The sequence below is a fragment of the Papio anubis genome, chromosome 13 (assembly GCF_008728515.1).
Source record: "Papio anubis isolate 15944 chromosome 13, Panubis1.0, whole genome shotgun sequence".
Lineage (NCBI taxonomy): Eukaryota > Metazoa > Chordata > Mammalia > Primates > Cercopithecidae > Papio > Papio anubis.
In genome coordinates, this window is record NC_044988.1 from 104,140,025 (window position 1) to 104,167,512 (window position 27,488).

Consider the following 27,488-nt stretch of genomic DNA (forward strand, 5'->3'; position numbering starts at 1 on the left):
TTAGAGCAGGCTCGGCGCTCAGCCTGGGGGTTCCTGGCCTCTGAGTGGCTCTTGGGGGCCCTCAGTTGTGAGTCTGGTCTCTTTGGGTGTACTTGAGGTCATCACAGGCAGGACATTCTCTTCTCTCAAGATACTCACGCGACAACCCAGGGCCACATACCCAGCAGGTTCTGGACACTAAGAGATTGCTCTGTGATCACTGGCACCCTGGGATCCCCTGGCCAGCACGTGGTGAGCAGCACCGGTGTGACTGAGTGCATGACAGTTGCTGGGGCCCTGGAAGAAAGCGTTTCCCAGCCATTAACTCATCCGGCCCTGCAAGCTGTGGAAGCTCCGTCGTTTCTGTGGATGAGGAAACCAGGCAGCCGGACATCTCGCTTCTGACCTATCCCATGCGTGGATGGTTAAGAAACACACATCAGGCCCCAGAGTTAAGGAGCACTCGGGCACCGCCACTCACACCTCCTGAACGCTGAGCAGGCTGACCGAAAGCTGGCACCGTGGCTCCCCAACTCCCGCACCCTCAGCCTTGTGGAGTCCCCTCCCCTTGAATCTGGGCTGGGCGTAGTAATTTGCTTCTAACCCACAGAATACAGCAAGGGACATGGTGCATCCCTTCTGTGACTGGCATAAAAGATGGTACTTCCATCTTGCTGGCAGACTCTCCTCTTGTGGTTGTGATGGAGCAGGTGGCTGTGCTGGGAGGCCCACATCCTAAAGAACTGAGGGTGGCCTCCAGCCAACAGCCAGTCACCACCTGAGGCCCTCAGTCCAATGGCACTGAGGGCCCCGAATCCTGCCAACCGCCGTGAGTGAGCTTGGAAGTGGAGCTCTCCCCAGATGAGCCCCGGATAAGCCCCCAGCCCTGGGTGACACCTCGATTGCAATTTTGGGGCAAGAGGGATCCCGAGGCAGAGACCCCCTGAGATGTTTCTGGATCCCTGACCCTCGGAAGCTGTGAGATGAGACACAGGTACGGTTTTGAGCTTCCAGGCTTCGGGATCATTTGTCATACAGTGGTAAATAATGCAAGCACGGAGGAGGGTGCCCTTGTATGGCCAGTCTCCCACCTTTAGGAAGTCTTTGAAATCATCCCCACCCTTATAAGGAGCATTCAGTCTAGTCTAGTGACTTCTAGTTTTAAAATGAGTTTGAGAAAGTCCCAAAGGGTAGTGAGATTCTTGCTCCGTTGAACATGTCAGTTCTCAACAGATGTCAGGGAATTCGGCTTCTCCCAAACCTACGTGATTTCCATTTGTCAATTTGGAAAGAAAAAAAGCAAGATGTTTGGGGCGGAAAGTGCATGTTGCTTTTGTGGAAGTGTTCACTCCTGGGATATTACTAGAAAGTGATGTTTCCAGGCTGGGGTACAGAAACAGTCCCCAGTCTCCAAGAGAGGCTATGGGTTCATCACAACCCAACCCAAGTCAAGCCAAGGCAGCCCACACGTCCTCCCAGCTTGGGAGGGGAGCTGGGAGGACAGGAGGAGGAGCAGGCCCAGTCCCTCCAACCCCTGCCGGCTTCCCCAGGCTGAGGGCGTGATGGGGATGGCCCACAGAGCTGGGGAGTGTCTCCCAGGCCTCAGAGTCCTTTGGAGACCTGGCCACACTGGGAACACGGGCTGTGTGCCTGAGCCTTGTATGCCTGGAGGGACTCTCCTGGGGGAGCAGTGTACCCTTGAACACTGCTGGCACGTCAGGATGGGCTTCACCGGGCCCCTGGGCAAGGATGACGATGCTGCCTTCTCACCTTGCAGGCTGCCTTGTCAGGGGAAATCTGGACAAACATCCATGCCTCCCGTGCCTCAGTGGTCACCCCAGGGCTGTGGGACCTTGTCGCGGGGTCTGCTCTTCCCACGCGCTACAGTTGCACATCCAACACCCTCAGACGGCCACATCGCCTCCCTGGATGGCCTGCCTCGCTTCGGTTGGATCCTTGGCCTGTTTCTTCTCCTCTGTTGAAATTATCCTCATGACAAAGTCTCATTTGTGAGACTGTTGGATCGGAATGAATGGCTCCCTTTTATGCTTCGGGTAGATTTCATTATATTAGAAATATTTAAATCTGACTCCCACATCTCCACGCAGTGGTATGTTTCCTATGACACGTACGTAAAATATATGCTGACGTTTTATGTCTGCATCTAAAGCACCCACTGTTACATGGGCACGCCTCCAACTCCATCTAAAGCACACACAATGCTTTGTGTGCACACCTCTAACTTCATCCAAAGCATACGAAATGATACTTGTGCACACCTGTAACTTTAACGCATACATAATGTTGCATGTGCGCACCTCTAACTTTATTCAGTGTGGTTTCCTGGATCCCTCTTCGGGAGGTTTTAGTATTCGACTTCATGCAGCTGCAGGCCCAGCCCGCTGTGGGCTCTGACGGGAGATCCCTTCCCGCAGAAGTGCGGGTGTGTGGGGGCAGGTGGGGCTACTGTCTCCATGCAGCTGAAGTGAAGTGAGTTCCAAGTGCAGCCGAGCAGAGAACCCTATGGGGTGGGGTGTGGGACCTCAAGCACCGCAGATTCTACCACCACCTCTAGGCCTGGCTTAGAAGGCCTAGAGGTGGACCTAGAATGCGAACTTTTAGGAGGCTCCCTGGGCAACTCTGACAGGCAGCCAGGTTGGGGACCACTGATGGGCAGACACCAAGAAACACCAGGAGCATTTCTGCTGAGCGCAGGCCTTGTCCCATCAAGAACCTGTGGCTCCCCTGGGGGGGTGTGACCCCGTGCTCCCTGGGGGGTGTGACCCTGTGTTCCCTGGGGGTGTGACGCCACGCTCCCTGGGGGGTGTGACCCCGCGCTCCCTGGGGGGTGTGATCCCACGCTTGCTGGGAGGTGTGATCCTGCGCTCCCTGGGTGAGCCCATGCCTGTTGGTGATGGAGAGGTGCAGCTCCCCAGTGGGGAACAACCAGGACCCGGCCCTGGGAGGCATGGATTCGGGAAGGCCCTGGAGGCCTGCACGAGGCAGTGAGAGCTAGGAGGTGGTGTCCACACTGGGAGCTGGGCCCACACAGTGGGCACGGGGGTAAGCATCAGTGAAGTTCCGGGGGTCAGGCAATTGCGCCCTCCCGATGGCCCTGGAGCAGCTGCAAAAGCTTCCTGCTCTCCCCTCTTCCCCTTCTCCAACCGACTCCCGAATGCAGAGGCCCCCCACCCTCCTGGGCTGTCAGAGTCCGGGGACATTCACTAGGACAGCCCTGGGCAGCTCAAAGGAGCACTTTGGCCTGGCACAGGCCAGCTCCAGGAACACCCCTACTTTCCTCCTCATGCATGGACGGGGTTTCGTCACCAAGACATCTGCAGGACAGGAGCGGGGCCACATGGCCAGAGTGCTCCTCCATTCATGGGTCCTACGTGCAAATGGGCAGACAGGAGCTCTGAGCCGCAGATTCCACGAGGCCACATGGGCTACTGGTGGCATCTGAGCCTGGGTCACTGAGGCAGCTGTCCTCAGCCCGTTCTCACCAGGCCACAGCTGTCAGTGGGGAAGCGTGTGTACACGCGTGTGTGTGTTCCTGTCAGTGGGGAAGGGTGTGTCCACACGTGTGTGTGCTCCTGTGGCACTGTGGGGTCTCACCAGGCCACAGCTGTCAGTGGGGAAGCGTGTGTACACGTGTGTGTGCTCCTGTGGGGGTCATGCCTGTGGCCGAGCATCTTCTGGAATTCTCTCTTCTCCCTTCCGACCTCCTCTTCTCAGCAAATCCCATCAACCCCACCTTTGAAACACCTGGAGCTGGAGCGTGACCCGCTCTCGTGGGTCTGCGCCGCCCCCAGCCTGCGTCTGGGTTACTGTCCCATGCGGCTTCCCTCCCCGTCTCTGCTCAGGCCACATCCATCCCTCTTTCATTCCTTCCAGACAGGAGATCCATCCATCCGGGCCTGTCCGGGCCTGGTCCACTGGGGCCCTGGGTGTCACTGGACCTCCTGGGTTGTCCTGGGGTTCCACCACCTGGGGCGTGCCCGGTCCTCGTTGTCCATTCCTTCCCCATTCCTCCTGTTCCTTCCCTTCCCCTTCCTTCCTGGTGTCCCTTCCTGGGCCTGTTCTTGACTCACACTCAGACCTGAATAGCACATGCCAAATACACACCACATAGCACATGCACACACATGTGCCATACACATGTGCCATACACACATGCACATCACCCACGCACACACACCACACACATGCACATTGTCTCCTCCCCTTTACATTCCCTCAGGTCTCATTCCTCTGGGCACACCTCACCCCTGCCTTGTGGGTCTTGGTCAGCCCATGTCCCCTGGAGTGGCATCTCCTTGAGGGTGGGTTCTCCCTTGCTGCTCCCACCTGGCACACAGCAGATGGTCAATGAACTGCCACTGAAGGAATGGAGGAATGAATGGATGAATGAAAGAGTGGATGGATGGATGGATGGATGGATGAAATGATGAATAGATGGATGGATGGATGGATGGACAGATAAATGGTGAATAGATGGGTGAATGGATGGATAGATGAATGGATGAATGAAAGGGTGAATGAATGTGTGAATGGATGGATGGATGGATGGACAAATGATGAATAGATGGATGGATGGATAGATGAATGGATGGATGGATGGATGGATGGACAGATAAATGGTGAATAGATGGGTGAATGGATGGATAGATGAATGGATGAATGAAAGGGTGAATCAATGTGTGAATGGATCGATGGATGGATGGATAAATGGTGAATAGTGGGAGGAGGAAGGCAAGGAAGGCAGACCAGGGGCTTGCACCCCTCCTCCAGGATTCCTTCGCCCCAGGAAACTTCCCAGAGCTGCCACCTACAACCTCGAGAAATCATGGGACTCCCCTTGCATGACGGGTGCGAGGGGAGTCCCACAACTCTAGGTCACAACTGTGCCATGGCTCAGCCGCCGGCCTCCCTGTGACTGAGAAATCAGTTGGATCCCAGCTGTCCTGGGCCCCAGTCAGCCAGGTTGGCTGAGAGCCAGGGGTCTCTATGCACATCCACATGGAAGCCCACCCATGGCCCACATGGAGACCACTGCCTGAGGCGGGCTAGGATCTTGGTGGCCAAGGGCCCAGGGAGGTTCCCTCACCCCACACCTGGAACCCAGGGGCCCAGCTTTGCAGGGACGAGGCCTCTTGGCAAAGCCTCTGTGCTTGCCAGGCTGGTGTGCACACATTTCCCCTCCTGCCTGCCTTCCTCTCAGTCATGCTGAGAACACCCTTTGGGCCCAGGGCACTAGTGCTAGGATAAAGGGGGCTCAGGGACATCTCTTCTGATACAGGAAGCTTGAATTAATTCCCACTCCGGATGGCAAGTGACAACCTGCTTTCTCTTTCGTGGGGATAGACGTTTTCCCTCATCCAGCAAGGATCAACCCGGCCCGCTGGGAATGCTTAAAACGAAAGGACAGTGATCACCCACTCCTGTGGGGGCTTTCCACGCGAATCCCACTCTGGGCTCATGAGATGCAGTGAACGGCGACACAGCCCCGGCCCCAGCCTCCGTCTTTCTCACAGGGATGCGGTGGGCAGGGAGCGGATCTCATCTCCAAGGCTGAGATTGGGGACCGGCACCCTGTCTTCAGGAGACTCAGCCCAGGCCAGGACATGCTCAGGTGCTTGCTGAGGAATCGCTGGGGCCATGACGGTGGGAGGCAGAGGTGTGCGGGCTGAGCCCAGCTGCTCTGCTCACGTTCCTGGTGACACTCATTGTGAACACTCATGGGGCACCAGGCCCAGTGCCGGACCTCCAGCCAAGCTTGCAGGCAGGTGCTTTTATCAGCCAGGCTCTTAGGGGCGAGGCGAGGCACACAGAGGAGCCAGGGGCGGGCCTCGTTTGGGAGCCTTGGCCTTGGTTGCCTCACTTGGAGGCTGAGTTCACAGTGCTTGCCTCAGATGAAGCTGGCAGGTAGCTGAGCTCTGTGCCTGCAGGCAGCGGGGGAGGAGTCGCATTGTAACCCCTGGATGAGAGTCACTCTGTCTCCAGGGAACCCCCAGCAGGACCTTGGCTTTCCCCTGGGCCAGCCTCACTTAGCTTGTCCTGGAACTTGACCCGGGGAAGAGAGGGCCCTCCGGGTTGCCGGCCTCTACCTGGGTGGTGCATCTAAATGAAATCTCTCTTTCTAGTCATCTCCGGAGCCAGTTGCAAAGGGAGCATCTCCAGAGGCTGCACCCACGAAGGGGCTTCTGCCCTAGCAGCGCGTTTGCCAGTCTCTCAGCTCCTGGGAGGCTCCTCCCTTCCCAGGCTTCCCTGCCCACACCCTCGGGGCACTTCATAGGAGGGGGCAGTCCCTGGAGGTGGAGCAGACCTCAAGCCTCCTGCTGCCTGGGAGGGTCAAAGCGTCATTGTGAGTCTGAGCCGCCGACTCCTCCAGACCAGGCTGGGGCCCCTCTGCAGGATGCCTCTCTGGAGGACAGATCAGCTGCCCACCTGTGCGATTCTGGCCGCTCCACCAGCAGGCACCACGCCGACTGTCCACCCACCTGCCTTGCTCTCTCTCCCGCTCTGGATGCGATGGCAGGGACCTTCAGACCCGTCACCCTTTGACGACTGTGAGTGTCCATTGCCGGAGTCACTTTTCACTTTCCCAACTCAAGTGCATTTATTAGGCGCCATCCTAATCTACTCCAGGATTTTAAGAAAGGGATGGGCTGCTCAAATTCATGATGACTGAGTTTTAACTGGTGTGTGTCCCTCAAGGCGTCTCTCAATGTGGCATTTAAACAGTTGATGTCGGGAAACGGTTGCCTCTTCCAGCCCTGCACATCCTTGATTCGTGGACCATTTCGGTTCGTTCCTGGCTCTTTCCAGAGCTGGTCTGCCACGTGGTACCTTGCCACAGAGTCCAGGTTCATGTCGACATTTCATGTCCAGCCTCCTCCCCAAGGGCTGCTGGCTATGAGTTCGTAATCTACCTCTGAGCTATCACAGTGATCAAACAATTGTACCCAATGTTCTGCCTGTGGATGACATGGGTCAACAGCCTCCCATCCTCTCACAACAGCCCCAGCTTCCTGGGGCACTGCTGCAGAATACCCTTCTGTTGTGCAAGTCGCCCCATCCTTAGGCACCTACACAATTCAGGATCACCTAGGTTACCGGCTCTCCGACTGAACGTGCAGCAGAGTTGCTCGGAGGCCTGCTCTCAGATGACTCAGCCCTCTCCCAGAGCATCTGGGCCAGCCGGTCTGGGATGGGGCTCAGGAATTGGCACTTCTAACAAGGTGGTGCCATTGCTGCTGGTCCGTGGACCCCGCTGGAGACCCACTGGCCTAGGTTCTTCGGCAGTAATAAACAGTCCCTGATATCAGTGGCTTTAACAAAGCAAAAATGTGCTTCTCCTGCTCCTGCTACCAGTTCTCACAAGCTGGCAGGGGGCTCACTCAGGGAACCTGCTGGTGATGCAGTCCCTCCATGAAACGTGGCAGGTGCTATGCATGAGGGAAGCACAGCTTCAGACTGGAAGTGGCGAACGCCATGTGGGCTCAAGGTCACTGGCTGGAACGAACCCCATACCTTCCCCGACCCCTAGTCACAAGGAGCCAGGGAGTCTAATCCTGCTACACAGTTGGAAGGGCAGTGCTGGAGAGCTTCCAGAACATTCCTGCAGGGCGCTAACTGCCCGGAGTGAAGAGTGAGGCCAGTACATTGGTGGTGTGGACGCCCAGCAGTTGCTGAAACTCACATCTTGGGCTGGTGCCCGGCCATGTTCTAACATCCTCCCAAGGGCACAAAGCTGTCCGTGCCAGCCTTGGCCTCTCCTGAGGGACAAGCTCCACCTAAGGACGGCCGGGGTCATCTCTTCCTTTCTCCGGGTGGCCAGTGTGGTTATCTCCAGAGCCCCTAGTGTCCTGGGACTGTGTGCAGTCCTGTCTGGGAGGGGCCTGGCCACCCTTAAGAAGACAGCCACTCACATCTGTTTAGGGTGGAAACAGCCAACTCGATTTATTGAAAATCTATTACAATTATTCCTTTGTTACACAGGTTTAGAATATTTTAAGGTATCCTTTCCTGGGCATTACAGTTAAAACTTATGACATGTCTACCGGATTTTTTGAAAATGTACAATGCATCATTTGACATTGTATTTCAAAGGGCCTGATGTCCTAGAATCTTTATCTTGGGTTTTTTTTTTTTTTTTTTTTTTTTTGCTTACCATTTTTTCTTTTCACCAGCATTTGTCCAATTATATATATTGGGAGGAAAAAATAAAATTACACCAAAAGAATTTCTGCAAATATAAGAAGTAATTTTATTGCAATATACTGTGGCAAGAGTGGTCTGGGGAGAACGGGACATATTTTGAAGTTCAGTACAAATTATAACAACTTTGAAGGGACCACAGAGGAAGCAAATGACAGGAGAAAAGGACAAATTGGATGGGATGAGAAATGAAAACAGAATCACATGACCTAGACGCAGTCCACGGGGCGTCGCGGGGCAGTCCTCGGCTATGGCTTTTCTTTTGAAGAGGTGAAGGTGACGGTCATTGGCACATGCTGGCATCCTGGGCTCCAGAGACTCTCCAAGCCAGACTTTTCTTTGGCAAGAGCAAGACTTATTTTCCAGGGAAATTTGGAAAAGCCGCATTGGCGGTATTGTGTTCTTCCTGGGTGACTTGGTTGTGGCTTCCTAAGCTGGAACTGCGTTCTGGTGGGGGTGGGGGACAGCACCAGAGCCCCGCGGGCTCACCCCGAGGGCCCAGCCTGCATTTCCCACGGTGGAAGGAAAAGGCGCTGCACCTGGGCAACTTTTCACAGTGAAGAGATCGCCTTTCCTGGCTGCCCCTCGGGTCCTCCTGCCCGCAGACGGCAGCCCCCCGACCTCGACGGCCAGGAAAGGGTCCCCCAAAGGGGACCTGACCCACCCCGAGCTCTGGAGCTGCTGACGCTCGCATCCAGGACATTTGAGATGGGAATCCAAATCGGCTACTTGGAAAAGAAGTGCTGCAGGCAGCCCTGGAGAGACTCATGGAGTTCACTGTACATTATTCCATCTACCGAGGCAGCGCATGGCACGACTGAACAGCTTGGAACAAACACAGAAATTAGCACCACAAACATTCAGGAACCAAACACAATCCGCTATGGTCACACCACAGACAATGCAGGAAGAGGCTTTTTATTGCTTGTGTGTGTTTTCAAATCAAGTAGGCACAACCCAGTCCTCATAACAGCCCTCGGGGGGTGGACGCACTGGGGCGGGAGGGCGCCGGAGAGCGCAGGAGGGTGAGTGCTTGGCTATCCTGCCCAGTGGAAAGGAAAGTGACGTGCATTGATCTTAAAGTCCTTGGCAACAGACTGTGGAGGCAATAACAGGATAAAGAAAGCAGGGAGAACGAGGCATGGCCAGGTACCCCGGGGCGCCTTCAAGGAGACCTTAAAACAGATAGCACCACAAGAGAGAAGTGTAAAAAATAAGCACCAATTTTCATTGAGTTATCACCTACAAAAAATGTGGTTTCCCTGCCCTGGACATTCTCCCATCAGGCTCTGCGGGAAGAAAAGCGGAAAAAAGGAAGCAAATAAAATTAATCTAAACCTGTGTTTTAGTTTAAGTGCATGTAGAAAAAAGTAAAATATCAAAATTTTTTTTCCCTCCCTATTAAAAAAAGGTCTAGAGTGAATCAAAAATTGTCTGAAAAGGGGCACTGGGACCTGCTTTTCAACGGCAGCATCAATTCTTGCTGCCCCGGGTAAATCTCCAATTTATTGCACGTTCTTGGCCAGGGCGGGGGTGGGGAGATTTCCTACTTCTAATCAGAACTGTCCTGCAACCCAGAATCCATGCCTCGCCCATTCTGTCCGCGGGACTGAGACTGGGTTTCCGTGCATGATTGAAAGCCAGGCACACTTAACATTTATAACAATACAATACAAATATTTACTTAAAACTCACAAAAACATAAGCACCTTTAATCCATCGGGAAGGCACCTGCAGAATGACATTTGGCCTCTGAATGGATCGTGTTGGGGGTTGTTAAAAAACGGAGGCTTTGGTGACGGTGGGATGACCTTTACAAGGCTTACCTCGCAACATTTTTTGAAGGTCAGGGGAAATACGCATCTTCAAGTTGAATTTAGAAAAAAAAAATACAGTGTCCACATCTGGCAGTCCCTCCCCCAACCCCTGCGAGCTATTCACGAACAGGATTGGTCAGGCGAGCTGGGGGGCCGGAGGCCTGGCCCCGCTCCCGGGGCGCATGGGTGTGGACAGAGCGTGGGGCGGGCCCAGGCGCTGTGGTGCAGCTAGGTCATGTGATTCGGCTCCAGGTAGGGGCGCGGCTCCTTCCCTCTGTTCTCTCCGGGCTGGGGTCCCACACCCCGCGGTGCCGAGGCGCAGATGAAGTCAGGCGGGAGGGGAGGGAGAAGCCTTCACTGTCCAGGATCAGGACGTGCACGGGACACTCACGAACGAACGGCATGCTGAGGTCATGAGGTTGCTCTCGGGAGCCCGGGCTGGGCGGCTCCTAGCCCATGAAGCAAGCTGGCCCCACTTCAAATCCAAATTTCTGTGACGCTTCACCGAAGTCATTGAACATGATGTCCACGATGGGCACCTGCTCCACTTTGGGGGTGTCGATCTCCAGAACCGTCTTCTGGTAGCCTTTCTTGGTCTGGGGAAGAGGGAGACAGGTGGCTGGTGGTTAAGAACAGTAGGGGGTCTTGGGGTTTACCAATCGCCCCCCACACTCTGCCTGGCTCGGAAACCCGGGCTGGTGTCTCCCACCCATGGCTGTGCTTGCCCGGGCGAGTGTTGGAGGAAATACGGCTGATCAGAGCATGCACTTAACCCCTGTGGATGTCCCGAGAGTCCCCCTTGCACAGGTGGGAAGGGGGTGGGGTGGGCATCAGCGAGGCAACAGGACTCTCCCAAGGCTTCAGGTGCAGCTGAGGCGCACACAGGATCGAAGCTGATCAGCCTTTCCCCCCGTACCCAGTCCAGACTCCTTGTGATACCCCAGGTATTTGCTTCCAGGCAGCCCCCCAGGACCCAGAGCCAGCTACAGAACAAGCAGGGCACATGGGAAAATCAAAGGGGGGCTCTGGATCAGCAAAGGAAAGAGTCCAAGGTGGCACTGGCAGAGCCTTGAGCCACGTAAGACCCCCCTACGACCACCTGCCTCACACCGCCTTAGGCACGCAGTGGGCTGGGTCTTCACCTTCACAAGTATGGGAAGGGGTGGGAACCTTCTACACCCTCTGGTCCAGAGGAGTCGTAGGTAAACTGAGGCACAGAGGGCCGGGGTAGCGCAATGAACCTGGCCTGCAGGATGAGTCGGCACCCATCCCTTGCTCAAACCAGCACAACCCTGGGTGCTGGGGTGGGGGATGGAAGCCTAGGAGAGGCCTGCTCCCTGACCTATGGGGAGGGCGTGGCCACGAAGGGCCTTATTCTCCCCGGCTATGATCTTAAGGTTCCCGTTCCCAAGGATGGTGTTAGGAGGTGGGGCCGTCGGATGGGAGCTGAGGAGGTCCTGAGGGTGGAGCCCCGTGAGTGGTATTAGTGCCCCTATAAAAGAGGCACCCAAGAGACTCTGCCGTGTGAGGGTGCAGTGAGAAGCTGCTATCTGCAGCCCGGAGGGGAGCTCACCAGAGCCTGCCTTGCTGGCAACCTGGTCACAGACTTCCAGCCTCCAGAACTGTGGGTGACAAATCTCTGGTGCTTATGAGCCACGCAGCTGGTGAGATTTGTCGTGGCAGCGAGTGGACTAAGAGACCCTGAGCTACAGCCAGCCAGCCGCGCCTGTCCCAGGCTTCTGACGCTCGGACACGGAGTGAGATAAACATCTGTGGTTTTAAGCTGCTAAATTTGGGGGGCTCATTGGTTACTAGCAATGGATAACCAATTCACTTTCTGTGACTCAGTTTCCTCAGCTGGAAAATGGGCACGCCAACGTCATAGACGCACTGTGAGAATGAATGAAGCTCACCTTCCCTGCATGCATTCCTGGTATTACCCACGAGACTCGAGCTTCACCTCCTAATGTCCGCTTCTCCCCACGACCCTGCCCTTCTCACAACCCTGCCTCCACAGGAACACCATTCTCCTTACTGCAGCTGGCTCGGCCTGGAATGATTTTCAAGTTGGGATTGGAACTTCACAGCGAACGCGAGTTCTCGGGGAGCTTGTTAACCCCATGCAGCTCTGACCCCCGCCCAGAGAGGTTGATTCCGTCAGGCTGGGGTGGGACTCAGAATCTGCATTTTAACAAAATGGGTGTCTCAGACAATTCTGATAGGCATGTTCATGACTGGCCTTTGAGAAATGCTGTCCTAAAGGACCTCACCACAGGGCGCCCCGGGGCTCGACAGCGAAAAGCACACGGTTCCACGGAATGCCGAGTGTGGGGCAGACAGCACCCTGTGGCCAGCTCAGCCCTGCAGAACGCAGCTGGGATGCTGCTGTCCCACAAGCCCGCCTGGGGGTGGCCACAGCTCTCCCATGGAGAGGGAGGGCAGGGCCAGTCGCAGCTCTGCGGTGGCTGGGAAGGATGGGTAGGCAGCAGGGCTGGACACAGGATATTCAATGAGAGGCGGCCACCCATATCCTCCAGGGGTGAAGCCCTGCGGGGTACTGCCCTCCTCACCCTTCCTACTGGCGAGGAGCGAGAGACCACCCCTGCCTGTCTAGGCCCCTCTCTTCAGGCCTCTGCTCCCTCGCCCGGTCCCACTCAGGGAGTCCAGTGAGATGCTCGGGCCTGGCTTCGCCGGGCCACTGCAAGGCGGCGCTGTCCTGGGGAGCTACGTGAGCTTGGCGACAGGTCAGCAAGCCAGCAGGCAGTGCCCGGCCTTTCTCATCCACCCGGGAGGCCGGGCAAAGCAGTTCTTCTCAGCGGTGGCATCGGTCACAGCCCTTCTCAGCGATGGCATCAGTCTCTCCCCGGAGGGACGGGTGGCATTTGCTGAGCTGTCTGGTGATTTCAGGGGATTTATGGGACCCCTCTGCTCCCATTATCAGAGCGCTTAGAGAGGGGCGTATTTAAAGTAGGCCGCTGCAAGCCGCTCTGTTCCCCCGTTATTCCAGACGCATAAATAACCATTACAGGCCAGGAACGGCCCCCCAGAGGCGCCGAAAGCCGCACAAACACCAGGATTTATGCGGCGCGCTGCCTGGGCCCTCCTGCAGGTGATTTGTGCCTCTCCACTGGGCCCGCTCAGCGGCCCCGTCCATCAGGCGTCCCAGCCAAACGATGGCCGCGTTGGAATTCCAATTTCTTCGGCCGTTATTACCATATGAATCACGCGGACCTCTGGGGCCCGAGGCAGGGCTTTTGCCGCTGGCCCGAGTTCGGGGCATCAGGGCCTCCTGCAGCAGCCCCCGTAATTAAATGAGAGGGTTGTGACTTTTGAAATTGCGGCTGGGCTTGTCAGGGACGAGGGTCAGCAGGCCACCTGCGAGTCCAGGCCGGCGTCCCTGCATGCCACCCCCATGGCCGCCTTGCACCCAGCTCCACGCTGCTGCCACTGCCCACTGTTCCACCCAAACCTCCCGTCCAGCCTGGCCACACAGCCTGCCTCTGCCCTCTGGGGTTATGCAGTTTTGAGCCATTCTCTCTCCATCTTTTCAAAGTCAGAATCTTTGCTTTCCAGAAGTTAAACGGCCCTGGGGAGGGAGCTGCTTCTCCTCTCCCAGCCCAGAGTGCAGTCTGGGTAGCCCCGTGTTTCCAGTCCCGTCTCTGTGTGCAAAGCACTCCAAGGACAGTCCTGGAACTCAGGAACACCCGCCATGGGGAAGGGGTGAGAGAGCGGGCCAGTGTCTCCTGACTTGTAGCACTGGGTGGCTAACCGGACCCACGCTGCTGACTGCCTGAGGACGCGGCGCGGTCTGGACGGCAGCTGCACTTGGTTCTCGGCTTCGAAGGTCCTGATCCTCGGCCCCAGAAGTGCCAGCTTCTTTGGGTTCCATGGGGAAGAGGAAGGAACAGGTCCTCTGTGCCCTTGCAGCAGGTGAACCCTCTGCACTCCCTTCAAACCTTAGTTCTCTGTGTAGAACGGTGCTTCTCCACGGGGGAGATTTTGGCCCTGGGAGACGTGTCTGGAGACGCTCTGGGTTGCCGTCACTCGGTAGGGCGGCTCCTACTGGCATCTAGTGGGTGGAGGCCAAGAATGTCAAACGGCCTGCAGCCCCCATCAGAGAGCCGTCGGGCCTTGATGTCAGAGGGGCTTGCTGGGAAGCTGCTCTTGGACCCGGTTCCCTCCGCATGGCTGATGGGACCAGAACCAGGAGGTGATGGGCGGATGTTACAGACAAGTAGACTTGAGCCCCGTTCTCAGAAGAGCTTCCTCGTCCTGCGGCTCTGCAGCCATGGCCTGGGCTGTCTCAGGAGGTAGTAAGGTAACTGTCAACCGAGGTATTCAAGCTGCAGCTACGCCAGGAAGGGGCTATGGTGAGAAGAATGCTGCAGTGGGAATTAGGAGCCTCAGCTCTGCCACACCTGGGGACCTTGGGCGAGCCGCCGTAACTCTCTGGGCCTCAGGTTTTGCGTATGTAGAAAGAAGGGAATGATGGTATCGGAGGTTCACATTCGGAAGTGGGGAGCGTTTCTGGTGGCGTTTGGCGCACCCAAGACTGGCAAAGTTACATGTCCAGATGCCAACAGCACACCCTCATCACCGGGAGACACTGGGCTGAGCGACAGCCCTCTCTGCTTGTGGAGTTTAAGCAATCCCAGCTTGACCCTATCCCGGGATGCAGGTGCGGCCAGGAAGTCAGGTTCTGAGTCAGAAAGCATTGCCAAAGACTTCTGGGACCTCCCAGAAGTGGGTTTTGCTGATGGAATGAGTAGGGGCAGGAGCTTCAAGAGGAACTGGGATGAAAGAAGTTGGATCTTCCAGGAAGGCCTTAAAGGCAGCAGGAGCCTGTCTAAGCCAGATTAGGGAGCCGGGGTCTGGCCCGCCCTTTAACCTCCACAGGTCCTCTGTGGGATCCATCTCTCTAGCATTGTCTTTCAGGAACCTGCCCCTCTCTGGAAAGCTGTTCCTCTCCCTTTACCAGACAACACCCACTGGGCCAACTAGTTTCCCTTTTTGCCATGGAAGCCAGGAAGCTCAAAGCCAAACTCAGGGATCTGTCACTCCAGGTCCTGCCTCTCCTTTACAGGGTTCCTGATTTCTCTTCACCTCCATGCTTACTGCCTGACACTTGTGGTCCATAGTATCTAAAAATAGTCACAGGAACCGGGTGCTCATCCAGGGCTTGTAGTGAGTCAGACACAATTCCGAGCTCTAAAGGCATGGTTTGATGTGCTCCCCAGAAAGCCCTGTGAGGCAGGTGCTACGTTATCCTCATTTGGGGAGGACGGGTAAGGTCCCTGGCATTTTTTAATGCCTCTTTCCAGGGATATGGATCCATCAGCCTTACACAGGATGAGTTCTGCACATTCCACAGTCAGATCTGAAGTACTGACCCCAACCAATCGCAGAAGGCAGTGGCGGCGGCAAGTACTCCCAGTGGCCGCGGGATGGCCCTGGGAGACACAGCGTTAACCCTCAGTGTAGCCCTTGGGCAGCAGAGAAAAGGAGCTGAGTGTCCTATGGCTGAGGGCCAGGTGCTCTCCAGCGGTGCTGGGCAGGGGGAGGCGGGATTGGAACCCAGGTCCGCTCTGCTCCCAGGGCTACAGACGGGCCTGGCAGTCTCAGTCAGCGCCACCCTCTGGCTTTCCTGCCTGCCTGGGCCTCACTCTGAGGACCCATCTGTGCTGCTCAGAGGAGGGCACCCTGCAGGGCTGGCCCTAACGCCAGCCCCGTTCCCCTCAGGAGCTGGCGTGGGTCGGCGCCATGGCTTGGACGTTCGCCCCCTCCAAATCTCGCATTGAAATGTGGTCCCAGTGTTGGAGGTGGGCCTGGTGGGAGGCGTCTGGGTCATGGGGCTTGGTGCTGCCCTTGGGGTAATGAGCGAGTTCTCGTCCTACTAGTTCCCATGAGAGCTGAAAAAAGGGCCTGGCACCCCCTCGCTTCCTCTCTCCCGTGCCTTCCACACTCCAGCCCCTTCACCTTCCCAAGACTGGATGCAGCCTGAGGCCATCACTGGATGCAGATGCTGGCAGCACACCACCTTCCTGCACAGCCTGCAGAGCTGGGAGCCAGGTAAACCGCTACCCATTCACCCAGCCTCAGGCGTTCCTTTCTAGCAACACGAAAGGACCCAAGCGCTAAGGGGTGTTTTCTGCAGGGTCTCAGGAATCAGCAGTGGAGAGAACGCTGATACTGGTGGCTCCAGTGTCAGTGACAGGAAGACCCACAGACAGACTGGGCTTCTCAGCGACTCCCACTTCCAACCTCTAAAAGGCCACACGAGGGGAACATGTCTGAGGCTCCCGCAGGCCTGGGATCTTGGGGCACAGCTGCACCCTAAACACCTCCAGGACACGCAGGCACGTCCCAGACCTGTGCGATGGCCCTGGCAGCCCTGGGAGGGGCAGTCTCGAGGAAACCTTAACGGAGGTGAGCCCAGCTCGCTATGTAGAGAGGAGGAAAAGGCGTGCATGTGGGAAGGCCCACGGAGGGGCAGAAAGGCAGGGGTATGAGCGCCAATACCAGCCCTGACTGCCCGTGAGGTCTGAGCAAGCCTCCCGCAGCTCAGGCCTCCGTTCCCTTGTCTGGGAGCAGAACAGCTCTCCCCGCACGGAGAGGGCCCACGGGCCGGGCAGTCCAGAGAGCTGGCAACTCTCCGTCTGCAGTGCTTACAGCCTGGCCGTGCTCTTGGGAATGGGCCCAGCTTAGTTCTGGCCACTCCCAGAAGAGCCCTGTCCAAGGAGAGGGAGGCTCCCAGCTCCAAACTGGAACCATGGTGGGTCCTCCATTCCTCACTCCATGCCACAGCCCTGGATGGGGCGAGGGACCCAGGCCCCTGGCTTTTCCAGCCAGGTCTCAGATGTCCCGTCCTAACCCACGGAACTCTCCAAAATTCCCGGAGCTCTGGCTACACAGGCCTGGGATTCCTAGTCTCCCTGCAACTGTGGGGTTGCCTGGGGGCGAGAGCCTGGTCCGAGGCCCTCACTGCCCTCTGGCAGGCATCCTGGGGACAGGTCAACCTGTGCTGAGTGAGGCGTGAGCCCCACGGAGGCGTGAGCAGGGATGCTGGGGGTGGCGTGGGACACTCACTGCACAGCCGTCCACCAGGGCGCGGATGTAGGGGTTGTTATCATAGGACATCTCCTCGTCGTTGGAGCCCAGGAAGCGGATGGCCTTGTCGTAGCTGCCCGTGGCTGCGTCCTGCCAGGCCACTGACTGGTAGCAGTGGTAGGTGACGTTCTGGTGGGCTGAGGCACTCAGCAGCCGCAGGAAGGTCATCTGTACCACGCCCACAGGGTTGCCCTCGGCGTCCACATAGGAGAGCTGGGGGGACAGGGGGGTTGGGGCTCAGCAGGGCAGGGACACACACAGCAACAAAGCCCCACATCCGCACTGCCCTGGGCTTCACCCACACTGTGGTCTTCTTGGGGGCACTACCTGGAAACGTACTACACCCACAGATCCCCCCCGAGGCCAGCGCACATGGACTCTCCTGGGCGTTCCCAGGAACAAAGGGAACCGTGCCTCATGTCCTTCGGGGCCTTAAATAATCCACCCACTCCTCTTGGCCTGTGTTTATCCTTCAGGGCTCGGCACCTGTGCTGCCTCCTCCAGGAAGCCTACCCAGAATAGATGCTCTTGCACTTGCTCTGTGGCTGCCCTCCCCAACCTTAGTTTGTCACAGTGTCTTCCCTAACAGACTGTAAGTTCACAGAAGGCAGGATGGCATCCTTCTTGCTCGTTTCTGGCCCTGGTACCCACTCCATGGCTGCCCCAGTGTGGACTTGATAAAGCTTTGCTGCATGGTGAATGGCAGCCAGTGTCTCCTGGGCCAGCGCCCACTGCAGTGCCGGCTGCAGCTGCTCTCCCTGCACCTCCACCCACGCCCACCTTCCCTTCTGCCACCTGGGTGCCTCCATCCCAGATGGTGATCTGGGTCTGCCTGGTTTGTATGTGTTGAGTGAACAGAGAACCATTCTCAAAAATACGGCTTGCATGAAGACTGGCCTCTCATCCCTGAAACACAGAGCTCTGCACCCGATCGCTAGGTCGGGGCACCTGGAGCAGCAGGTGAGCCCTGGCTTCCCCTGAGTTGGGGGGTGCCGGGCCAGAGAGGGGCATTAGGTTCCCTGGGGGTGAGAGGAGGAGGTCTTAGAGCCCCCCTCCCAGCTGTACCACACTTCTCCCTGTGCCCTGGACAGTAGGCGGCCTCCTTCTGCCCCTGAGCCACTGACCAGCTCCTCCCTGTGCCTGGGACACTCCCCACCCGGTAGGAGGTGCCCCCACTGCTGTCCTTTGGGTCACACTGCCCCTAGGGAAGGCTCCTCCCCACCTCCAGCCTTTAGGGCTGGTTTAGGGCCCCTGGTCTGCATCCCAGCCCTCCCTATGTCCCTCCACTCCAGCCCTGGCCCCCTATCATCCTGCCCCAACGCTGGCACAAGAAGGTGCTCACAAGATTATGTGAACAAATGACCATCTGCCGGGTGCCCAGGATGTACAAGGCCCTGGCCAGGGAGACTGTGAGAAGCTGGAGCCAGAGGAGACACGAGGCCTCAGGGAGTGAGTGGGCCAGCTGTAGTGAGGTGCTTGGGGGAGGCAAGCCTGAGGGTCAGGGCTGTGCAGATGGCTGGGGTGACCGGGGACCCTCCTGGAGGCACGGGGGTCCTGGATGATGTCTGGCACGACCACTCAAGAAAGGCCACTCCTCCTCTTCCCAGAAGTGTCCCCTCAGGGCAGTGAGCAGGCTTCCTGTGGCCGGAGTGGCTCCATCAGCCTGCCTCGCCTGTGCCAAAGGTCAGCCGGGGACTCTGGGGACATTGACCCTTCCTGAAAGCCCTCCCAGTCTCTGCACAAATCCAGAGAAGGCATCGTAGAAGGACAACGTGCAGTTTCTTTGGTGGCCTCTCCAGCATCACTAGCTGGGTATCCAGAACTGGGCTGCTCAGCTCCACCAGGCACAAGGCCCATGCAGGGCATCCTGAGCGATGATGCATCTCACTTTTGCATCTGTTGCAAACTCAAGGTTTCTGAAAAGCCTGACACTGCCAGGGCACATGGATGCATCTTTTTTTGTTTTTTTTTTTGAGACAGAGTCTCGCTCTGTCGCCCAGGCTGGAGTGCAGTGGCCGGATCTCAGCTCACTGCAAGCTCCGCCTCCCGGGTTCACGCCATTCTCCTGCCTCAGCCTCCCGAGTAGCTGGGACTACAGGCGCCCGCCACCTCGCCCGGCTAGTTTTTTTTTTTCTTTTTTCTTTTTTCTTTTTTTTTTTTTTCTGTATTTTTTAGTAGAGACGGGGTTTCACCGTGTTAGCTAGGATGGTCTCGATCTCCTGACCTCGTGATCCGCCCGTCTCGGCCTCCCAAAGTGCTGGGATTACAGGCTTGAGCCACCGCGCCCGGCCCATAGATGCCTCTTAGCTCCCTGAAATGAAGCACACATCTCTCCCGGCCTAGGCAGGGCCTTGAAGGACCTCTCTGCAGGGAAGGCCTGGCTGGGCAGGGCAGCCTGTCCTGTTTGCAGCGTCAGGGAACGAAGCAGGCTAAAGCCAGGGCCTGAGACCTGCTCTGCCCACTCCTGTGCAACTGCTGCCTCGTGGTGGTGTGTTTTGGACCCTGCCTCTGGTCTGCTCCGGAAGAGCCCCAGTGAACACGGGAAGGGAACTGACTTCAGTATTGCCACGGGTGTTTGGACACCAGGAGTGGGAGGAGGGTGAACACACTGCAGGACCCACTTTTTCAACAGATGTCATTAGAATGTGCCCAAGGCGAGCAGCCGGCCCGGGGCCTGGGCCTTCCCAGGGGCGAGGGAACACGCTGCGGCCCCAGGGCTATCGGCGAACTCCACTCGGACGCAGCCACGAGAACCTTAGAGGCAAACCTTGAGGAGGAAAAGTGAATACCAACCGCCAGGCTGTGCCATCCGGTGTCCTTCCGGGAGGGAACGTGACTGACTCGAGGAAGGGTGTGCACCACAGGGAGCGGCGGTGGGCAGCACCGGACACAGAAGGACCTGAAGCCCCCAGTGCCCATGGGGCGGCAGGGGGGCCCGGGGGCAGGGGGCACGCAGCCCTGCATCGGAACTCCCGGGTCCCACGGTGAGGCCCTGCTCTCCTGGTGGGAGGGGTCTCCGCAGTATTATCTCAATATGGTGCATTGTGGGTAGCCCTGCCCAGATACAATTCCCATTTCTGTTTTTTTTCTTTTTTGTTTTCCTTTTGAGATGAAGTCTAGCTCTGTCCCCCAGGCTGGAGTGCAGTGGTGCGACCTCAGCTCACTGCAACCTCTGTCTCCTGGGTTCAAGAGATTCTCCTGCCTCAGCCTCCCGAGTAGCTGGAATTACAGGTGCACACCACCATGCCCGGCTAATTTTTGTATTTTTAGTAGAGATGGGGTTTTGCCACATTGGCCAGGCTGGTCTTAAACTCCTGACCTCAGGTGATCCACCTGCCTCAGCCTCCCAAAGTGCTGGGATTACAGGCGTGAGCCACTGAACCCAGCTGAAAAGTCCAGTATCTTTGAGGAGAGGCCTCCATCTACCTCTTGTCCACGTATGATCTTCACAGAGCTAGAAATAAGGCCGTGGAAAGATCCTGAAGTAAGCTGACGTGTTCCCTGGGTCGTCCCTTCACCCCACCCTTCATCCACTGTCTATGGGACAGGATGAGAGGTGGAAATGGGCTACTCGGGCTGAAGGTTGCAAATGAGGTTTCACAGCCATCTCCTCCAAGCGAGGAAAAGAGGCTCTTTCTACTTTTCCCATGTTGGAGGTGCTGTGAGAGGCTCTCTTTGGAGGCTGAGAGCTGTCATTGCGGGGAGAGGGCAGTGCCGAGCACAGGCTGGTAACCACTCGCAGGACTGCAGAATGGACCCTGCCACCTCGGCCCCCAGCCTCCCCAGGGTCCCTTCCCTGCCTGAGCCCACACACCAGCATCCCCTACGCTCTGTCCCTCCGGGCCAAGCAGCCTTGGTCCCAGGCCCTCCTTGTCCCCGGGTGTTTCAGGTCCTTCTGTATGCCAGCAGCTCTTTTTGGAACACAGCACAGAGGCGGCGGCGAAGAGGAAAAGCAGGAGGAGGAAGGGAGGAGAGGACTGCAAGTCCACGGCAAACCACAAAACAGGAAGCCTCCAGAAACACGGCCACAGTGAGCACAGACCCTCGGAGTGTCTGCAAAGGAGCTGGTATCTGACTTGGAATCAGTAACAATGAGGGTGCGAGAGATTAATAATCAGCTGTGAATGCCTTCAGGTTACGAGACGAGAGGCTTCAGGGGTGCAGACAGGGCAAAGGCGGCTCAGGGCCAGTGCTCTGAGTCCTTGGGGAAAGGATGGCCTCTGTGTCCACCCAGGGAGGCTCGGGCTGGTGCCAGGGTGCAGCAACCAATGGCAAGTGGTCAGGCCAGAAGCCGCAGAACCCACGGGCTAGCTTCTGAGTGAGCAAGGCCCTCCTTTGAGGGCCACTTGGGAGTGGGGTCACCAGATCCCAAGAAGGGAAGGAAAGAAGGAGAATCGGGGCCATAAATGGCACCCAGAACCCGTCAGTGCTCTGGAATCATGGTCCTTTAACTTGCTGGGAGAAGAGACGGAACTCTGCCCTGCATTCCAGGAAAGGGCCCAAATCCAGCTCCCATGGGGCTCCTAGGGGGACACTCCACGTGGCAGGAGCAGCCGCTGTCCTCACATCGATGTGTCCAAACTGGCTCTTGGGCACTACACCGGCCAGAAGAACCTCCTATGTGTTCCTTCCCGGGAGGACAACGTGTTTTCCTTTCAGGGATGGATTCCGTAAGACTCGATCCCCAAAAGCAAAAGCAAGATTCGTACAGTGGTGTGCAGCGTCACGGGGAATCTGCAGCCCGGCGGGCAGAGAGACGGCCCCTCAGCCCTGAGCAGCTGGGGAGACGGGATCCGTGGTGCAGGTCCTAGAAAGGGGTTCTGAATGGCTTAAGTGGTCTGGGATCCGTATCCTCTGCTCTGCCATCAGATGCAATGAAAGCAGCTTCTGGAGCGTCTGACCTCAGTGCCCAGGTGCCTGGGGCTGCACCGTCTATGGGCAGAGGTGCAGCTCAGGCTGGGGCCCACACCCAGCTCTGGGCGCCCTGCACAGAAATGGAAAACCATCCGCCTACTCCAGGCTGAAACGCACTCTTGTCGGGGTGGCGGGGGCTGCGGAGAGGACTCCACACCTAGCTGAGTCTTGCTGTCACGTGACGTGGAGCAGTTTGGCAAGAGCGGTGTGGCACACATGGCAGCGATGGGTGCCATGCAGAGCCGCGAGCCAGCCGTGCCGCAAGCAGGCAGTGCCGAGGTGGCCGGGCCGAGGTGGCCACTTACCAGGGACCCCCGCTTGTACTGACTATACCAGGTGGAAGGCTGCTCTTTGGGCCAGCGGGCCATTTTACTCTGTAAGATATGAGATGGGCGGGTTTAAAGTGACAACAGCAAAGATGCCAGAGGCCACCTTACCAGTTTCCCACGCTTGAATTCACTGAACCAGGAGCCCGGGTTCTCTTTGGGCCAAGAAGTGATTCTGGCCTAAATGTGCAGCGGGGAGGTGGGGAGGGAGAGAAACAGAACAAGAGGGTTACTTCTCCAGCCTCCAGAGCAAGGTCCCCACGCTCTCCCGGCCCCTGGCACCTGCGTCCTCAGGCGAGGGGCTGCGGGGAGGCCCCACCGAGCACCTCCAATGCAGCCTGAGGGCCCCGGCCCTTGGGGAGACTGAAGGTCACGTGAGAATGAGCCTGGCCCAGGCCCTCAGGGGATGAGCCTGGCCTGGGCCTTGGGGGAGACAGGAGGCCACGTGAGGAGCCTGGCCCTGGCCCTCATGGAGACTGGAGGCGGGGGGATGAGCCTGGCCAGGGCCCTTGGGGAGACAGGACGCCACGTAAAGAGCCTGGCTGGGGCCCTCGGGGAGGCCGTGAGGAGCCTCGCCAGGGCCCTCAGGGAGACTGGAGGCCGCATGAGGAGCCCGGCCCCGGCCCTTAGGGAGACTGGAGGCTGCGTGAGGATGAGCCTGGCCGGGGCCCTCAGGGAGACAGGAGGCCATGCAAGGAGCCTGGCCTTGGCCATCAGGGAGGCCGTGTGAGGAGCCCGGCCCCGGCCCTTAGGGAGACTGGAGTCTGCGTGAGGAGCTGGCCCGGGCCCTCTGGCCCCTGCTGCTGCCCAGGAAGGGTGCACTCTGCCTGTCCTGTTTTGCATGTTAGTCCCCAGGCCAGTGCCTGGTGCTCAATCACTGCTGGCAACGCTCACTGAGGGAGGGAATGAATGAATGAATGAAGAACGAATGAATGAAGAATGAATGATGGGCCAAGGGAATGGTAATAAAAGCCAGCATTTACTGCAGGCGAGGGGTGGGGGCATCCTCATCCCATCCTCACAGCCTTGCCTGGCTGCTGCTGACATAGACTGTGTGTGGTGTAATATTGGCCATAAGGTATGTGTGGGTATGTGGGGTGGTGTGCCTGTGTGGAGGGTGTGGTGTGTGGTATGCATCTGTGTGTGTGATGTGGGTGGCAGCATTTGTGTGTGTGTGGTGTGGGTGTGTGGCATGGGCAGGCATCTGTGGCGTGTGATGTGTGATTGTGTGTGTGGTATGTATCGTGTGTGTGTGATGTGTATCTGTGTATGTGGTGTGTCTGTGGTGTAATGTGTGCTCTCTGTGTATGTGATGTGTGGTGTGTATCTGTGTGTGTGATGTGTGGTATGTGTGGTGTGTGTAGTGGTCTGTGTGATGTGTGTATCTGTGTGTGGAGTGTAGTATGTGTGGTGTGTATTTGTGTGTAATGTCTGTGTGTGGTATCTGTGTGTGTGATGTGTGGTGTGTGGTGGTGTGGTATGTGGTGTGTATTGTGTGCATGGTGTGTGGTATCTGCGTGTGTGGTGTGTATCTGCGTGGTATGTGTGGTGTATGTCATGTGTGTATGGTGCGTATCTGTGTGGTATATGTGGTGTATGGTATGTGTGTGGGGTGTGTGGTGTATGTGTGGGGTGTGTGAGTGGTGTGGTATAGTGGTGTGCATCGTGTGTGGTATGTATCTGTGTGTTTGATGTGGGTGTGTGGTATGTGTCATATGTGGTGTATATCTCTGTGTGTGGTATGTGGTAATGTGTGGTGTGTATTGTGTGGTATGTGTGGGTGTGTATAGTTGTGTAGTATGTAGTTAGTAATATGGTGTATTATTAAATTCATGTGTGGTATCATTAATATCTGTGTGTGTAGCATGTGGTATGTGTGGTGTGTATGGTGTGTGGTATGTGTGGTATCCTGTATCTGTGTGTGTGGTGTGTGGTATGTGTGGTGTGTGTTGTGATGTGGTATGTGTGGTGTGTGTATGGTGTGTGTGGTATGTGGTGTGTATGGTGTGTGGTATGTGTGGTATCGTGTATCTGTGTGTGTGGTGTGTGGTATGTGGTATCGTGTATCTGTGTGTGTGGTGTGTGGTATGTGCGGTATTGTGTGTGGTGGTCATGTGTGGTGTGTATGGTGTGTGGTATGTGTGGTGTGTATGGTGTGTAGTATGTGTGGTATCGTGTATCTGTGTGTGTGGTGTGTGTGGTATGTGTGGTATGTGTGTGGTGTGCACCTGCGTGTGTGTGTGGCAGAGGCTTCTTGGAGACTGAGACGTGTGCAGGTGGGGGCTGCTCATCGGCTGCCTGCCTGGATCATATGCAGCCAGCTCACTCTGCCACGGGGCACCACTTGTGCCCGCTTCCTGGGAGGGTGCCCACTTAGGGCCTGCTTCCCTCAGAAGCCGAGGCTGTAGACACACAGGCTGGGCCCAGCAGGGCAGGCCTCAGTGACGCCGCAGAAGGCACGGATGGGTGGGTGGGTGAGCGGCCATTCCTCTGAGAGGAGACCTGCACGCTGGGTCCCAGCAACAGGACAAGAGGAGCCCTGGCTGCCCGAGGGTCCACTTGCTGCAGGCGTGGAGTGGAAGAGCCCCCAGGGCCGGCCTGTCCCCAGCCTGGACTGACGGGGGCCCACGTCGTGCGCCATGAGGATACAGAAGAGTGATTCTTGGCTGATCCCCCCAGCCTTCTTCTTGAGCTGTCCTCGTGCCAAGAAAGCCAGAAAAGGGGATCCCTTGGAGGAAAGGGGTGTCCCACCTGCCTCTCACCCCACTCAGAGCTCTCCCACCCTCTCTCGTTTCCAAATGTGCCACTGTCGATGCCAAGCCCGGGCGGTGTGAAGGCAGCTTCCTCCTGGAAGAGCCCCAGGATGTGGGCGAGTGCGGCTCCCCCAGCCTCTGCTGTGAGCCTCCTCCGGGTCCAAGGGGGCCGCCTGGGAGAGCGTCTCCACTTGCCCTTGGCCAAGCAGCTGTAGCCCAAGCCCGAGGCTGCAGCCGTGGACGCCTGGCTGGTCAACACTTGGGGAGCCTGGGGTCACTCAGCGGCCCCACACACAGCTGTGCCGTGAACACCCGCCACGGCTTCCCAGGAAACCTCTGAGTCTGGAGGACTCTGTCCCGTGATTTCCACAGCGGAGCGGCCACCCGTTTGCAGAGGCAGGCCGTGAAGGAGGGCCGAGAAACCTGTCTTCTAAGGGAATTCCATGCAGGGCCTCTCTGGCTGGACTGAGGGAAAGGAGAGCTGAGATGGAAGGTTCCCGTGTTTGGGTTCTCTCTGAACAGGTTTGTCACTAGGAAGGCAGGTTCTCAAGGAGTTAAAACTCCAGGTGGGGGAAGGGACCCCTACACTCGGAGCCCCACAGATCTCCAGCCATGTGCAGCCTCCGCTGTAGCCAGTGGGCTCCTGACCCAAAGCGGGTGCTGAGTTCAGCACGGTCAGGGCGTGATTGAGGGGTAAGGGGATGGCAGTCCCCAGGGAGAATGCAGCTGCTCTTCCCCTGGCAGGAAACTGCTTCTGGGGCGCTGAGGGTGTTAGGAAGCGGAGGCTGCAGGGGCGCACAGGTCTGGACCTGCACAGCAAACCATTGTGGCCCCAGAAACAGGTGGCCTTTGCCTGGGGCCACGCGACAACCACGAGCTCACGGAGGAGTGGCCGTTCAAGCTGATGCAGGGGCACGAGAGCTGCAGGCTTGGTCACCTTCCAGGAGCGACAGGGAGACCCAGTCCTCACCTGGCCTGGACCAACACTGGACCTGCTTCAGGTGCATGCTTGAGGGATAGCAACACATGCCCGTCCACATGCATGCACATGCCAGCCACATGCACCCACACACCATCCACACACATGCACATGCCAGCCACACACACCCACATACCATATACGCACCCACATCAGCCACACGCACCCAAACACCATCTACACACCCACACACCAGCCTCATGCACCCGAACACCATGTACATACCCACACATCACACACACACACCCACACACCACCCATGCACCCACACACCATACACCCACATGCCAGCCATGTGCACCCACCACCCACACACATCCCACACACAAGCCATACAATAATACTACCCAGAGAAATTTAAGTATAATACTCTTACATAATACAGCTACCACCTAATTTAAAATACCATCTACACATTCACATGCATACACCTATTACTATTACACCATATACATACATACGGCTTCAGGAGAGACACTCTACCTATCAATTTCATATACACCTACATATCAGCTACCTACCTACCACCTAATATTAATTCTACTACCCAGAATATCCACACACCCACACACTCAGCTTTCATATAAACTCCTGCCACCCCATAATACACCTAAGGTTAATTCAATTTCTTAATTTCTCACACACTCATACACATCCAGCATAACGGCACAGCTACACAATTCATTCAATAATAATACACCTACATACCAGCTACACCTAGCCATTGCTCAGACACACATACACCTAAACAATTATTCATACACACTCCACTATTACTCCATTCATATTAATTCCATTACCAGCTACACAATAATTGAAGCTACACACACACTCACACACAATTTATCTATTAATGTACCATTCATTACACACTATCTACATGTACTCCAGACATCATCCAAGTGAACTCTCTTGGATTTGGAACTCTCTTGGATAAACACACATGTACGCATGCACACACACATTATAAACACACACATGCACACACACGAGTCTAGTGCTCCCCATCCCAACACATGTACGCATGCACACACACATTATAAACACACACACACGCACACACACACGAGTCTAGTGCTCCCAATCCCAACACACATGTACGCATGCACACACACATTATAAACACACGCACGCGCACACACATACACACATCCACGAGTCTAGGGCTCCCCCATCCCAACACACACGTATGCATACGCACACACATTATAAACACACACACACACACGAGTCTAGTGCTCCCCCATCCCAACACACACGTATGCATACACACACACTATAACACACACACATACATGAGTCTAGTGCTCCCCCATCCCAACACATATGCATACACACACACATAAACACACACATGCGTGCACACACACATACATGAGTCTAGTGCTCCCCC

General features: G+C 56.7%; 1 protein-coding gene across 1 annotated transcript in view; it reads right to left on the reverse strand.

Annotated features, from left to right (window-relative positions):
• Positions 1-8,121: 8,121 nt before the first annotated feature.
• The window catches only part of COL5A1 (collagen type V alpha 1 chain), a 201,242-nt gene continuing 181,875 nt past the window's right edge, over positions 8,122-27,488 (reverse strand). Inside the window, 3 exon segments of the mRNA XM_031654694.1 lie at positions 8,122-10,612; positions 17,103-17,336; positions 22,343-22,411. Coding sequence (XP_031510554.1) covers positions 10,466-10,612; positions 17,103-17,336; positions 22,343-22,411 — 450 coding nt within the window. The 3' untranslated portion in view covers positions 8,122-10,465.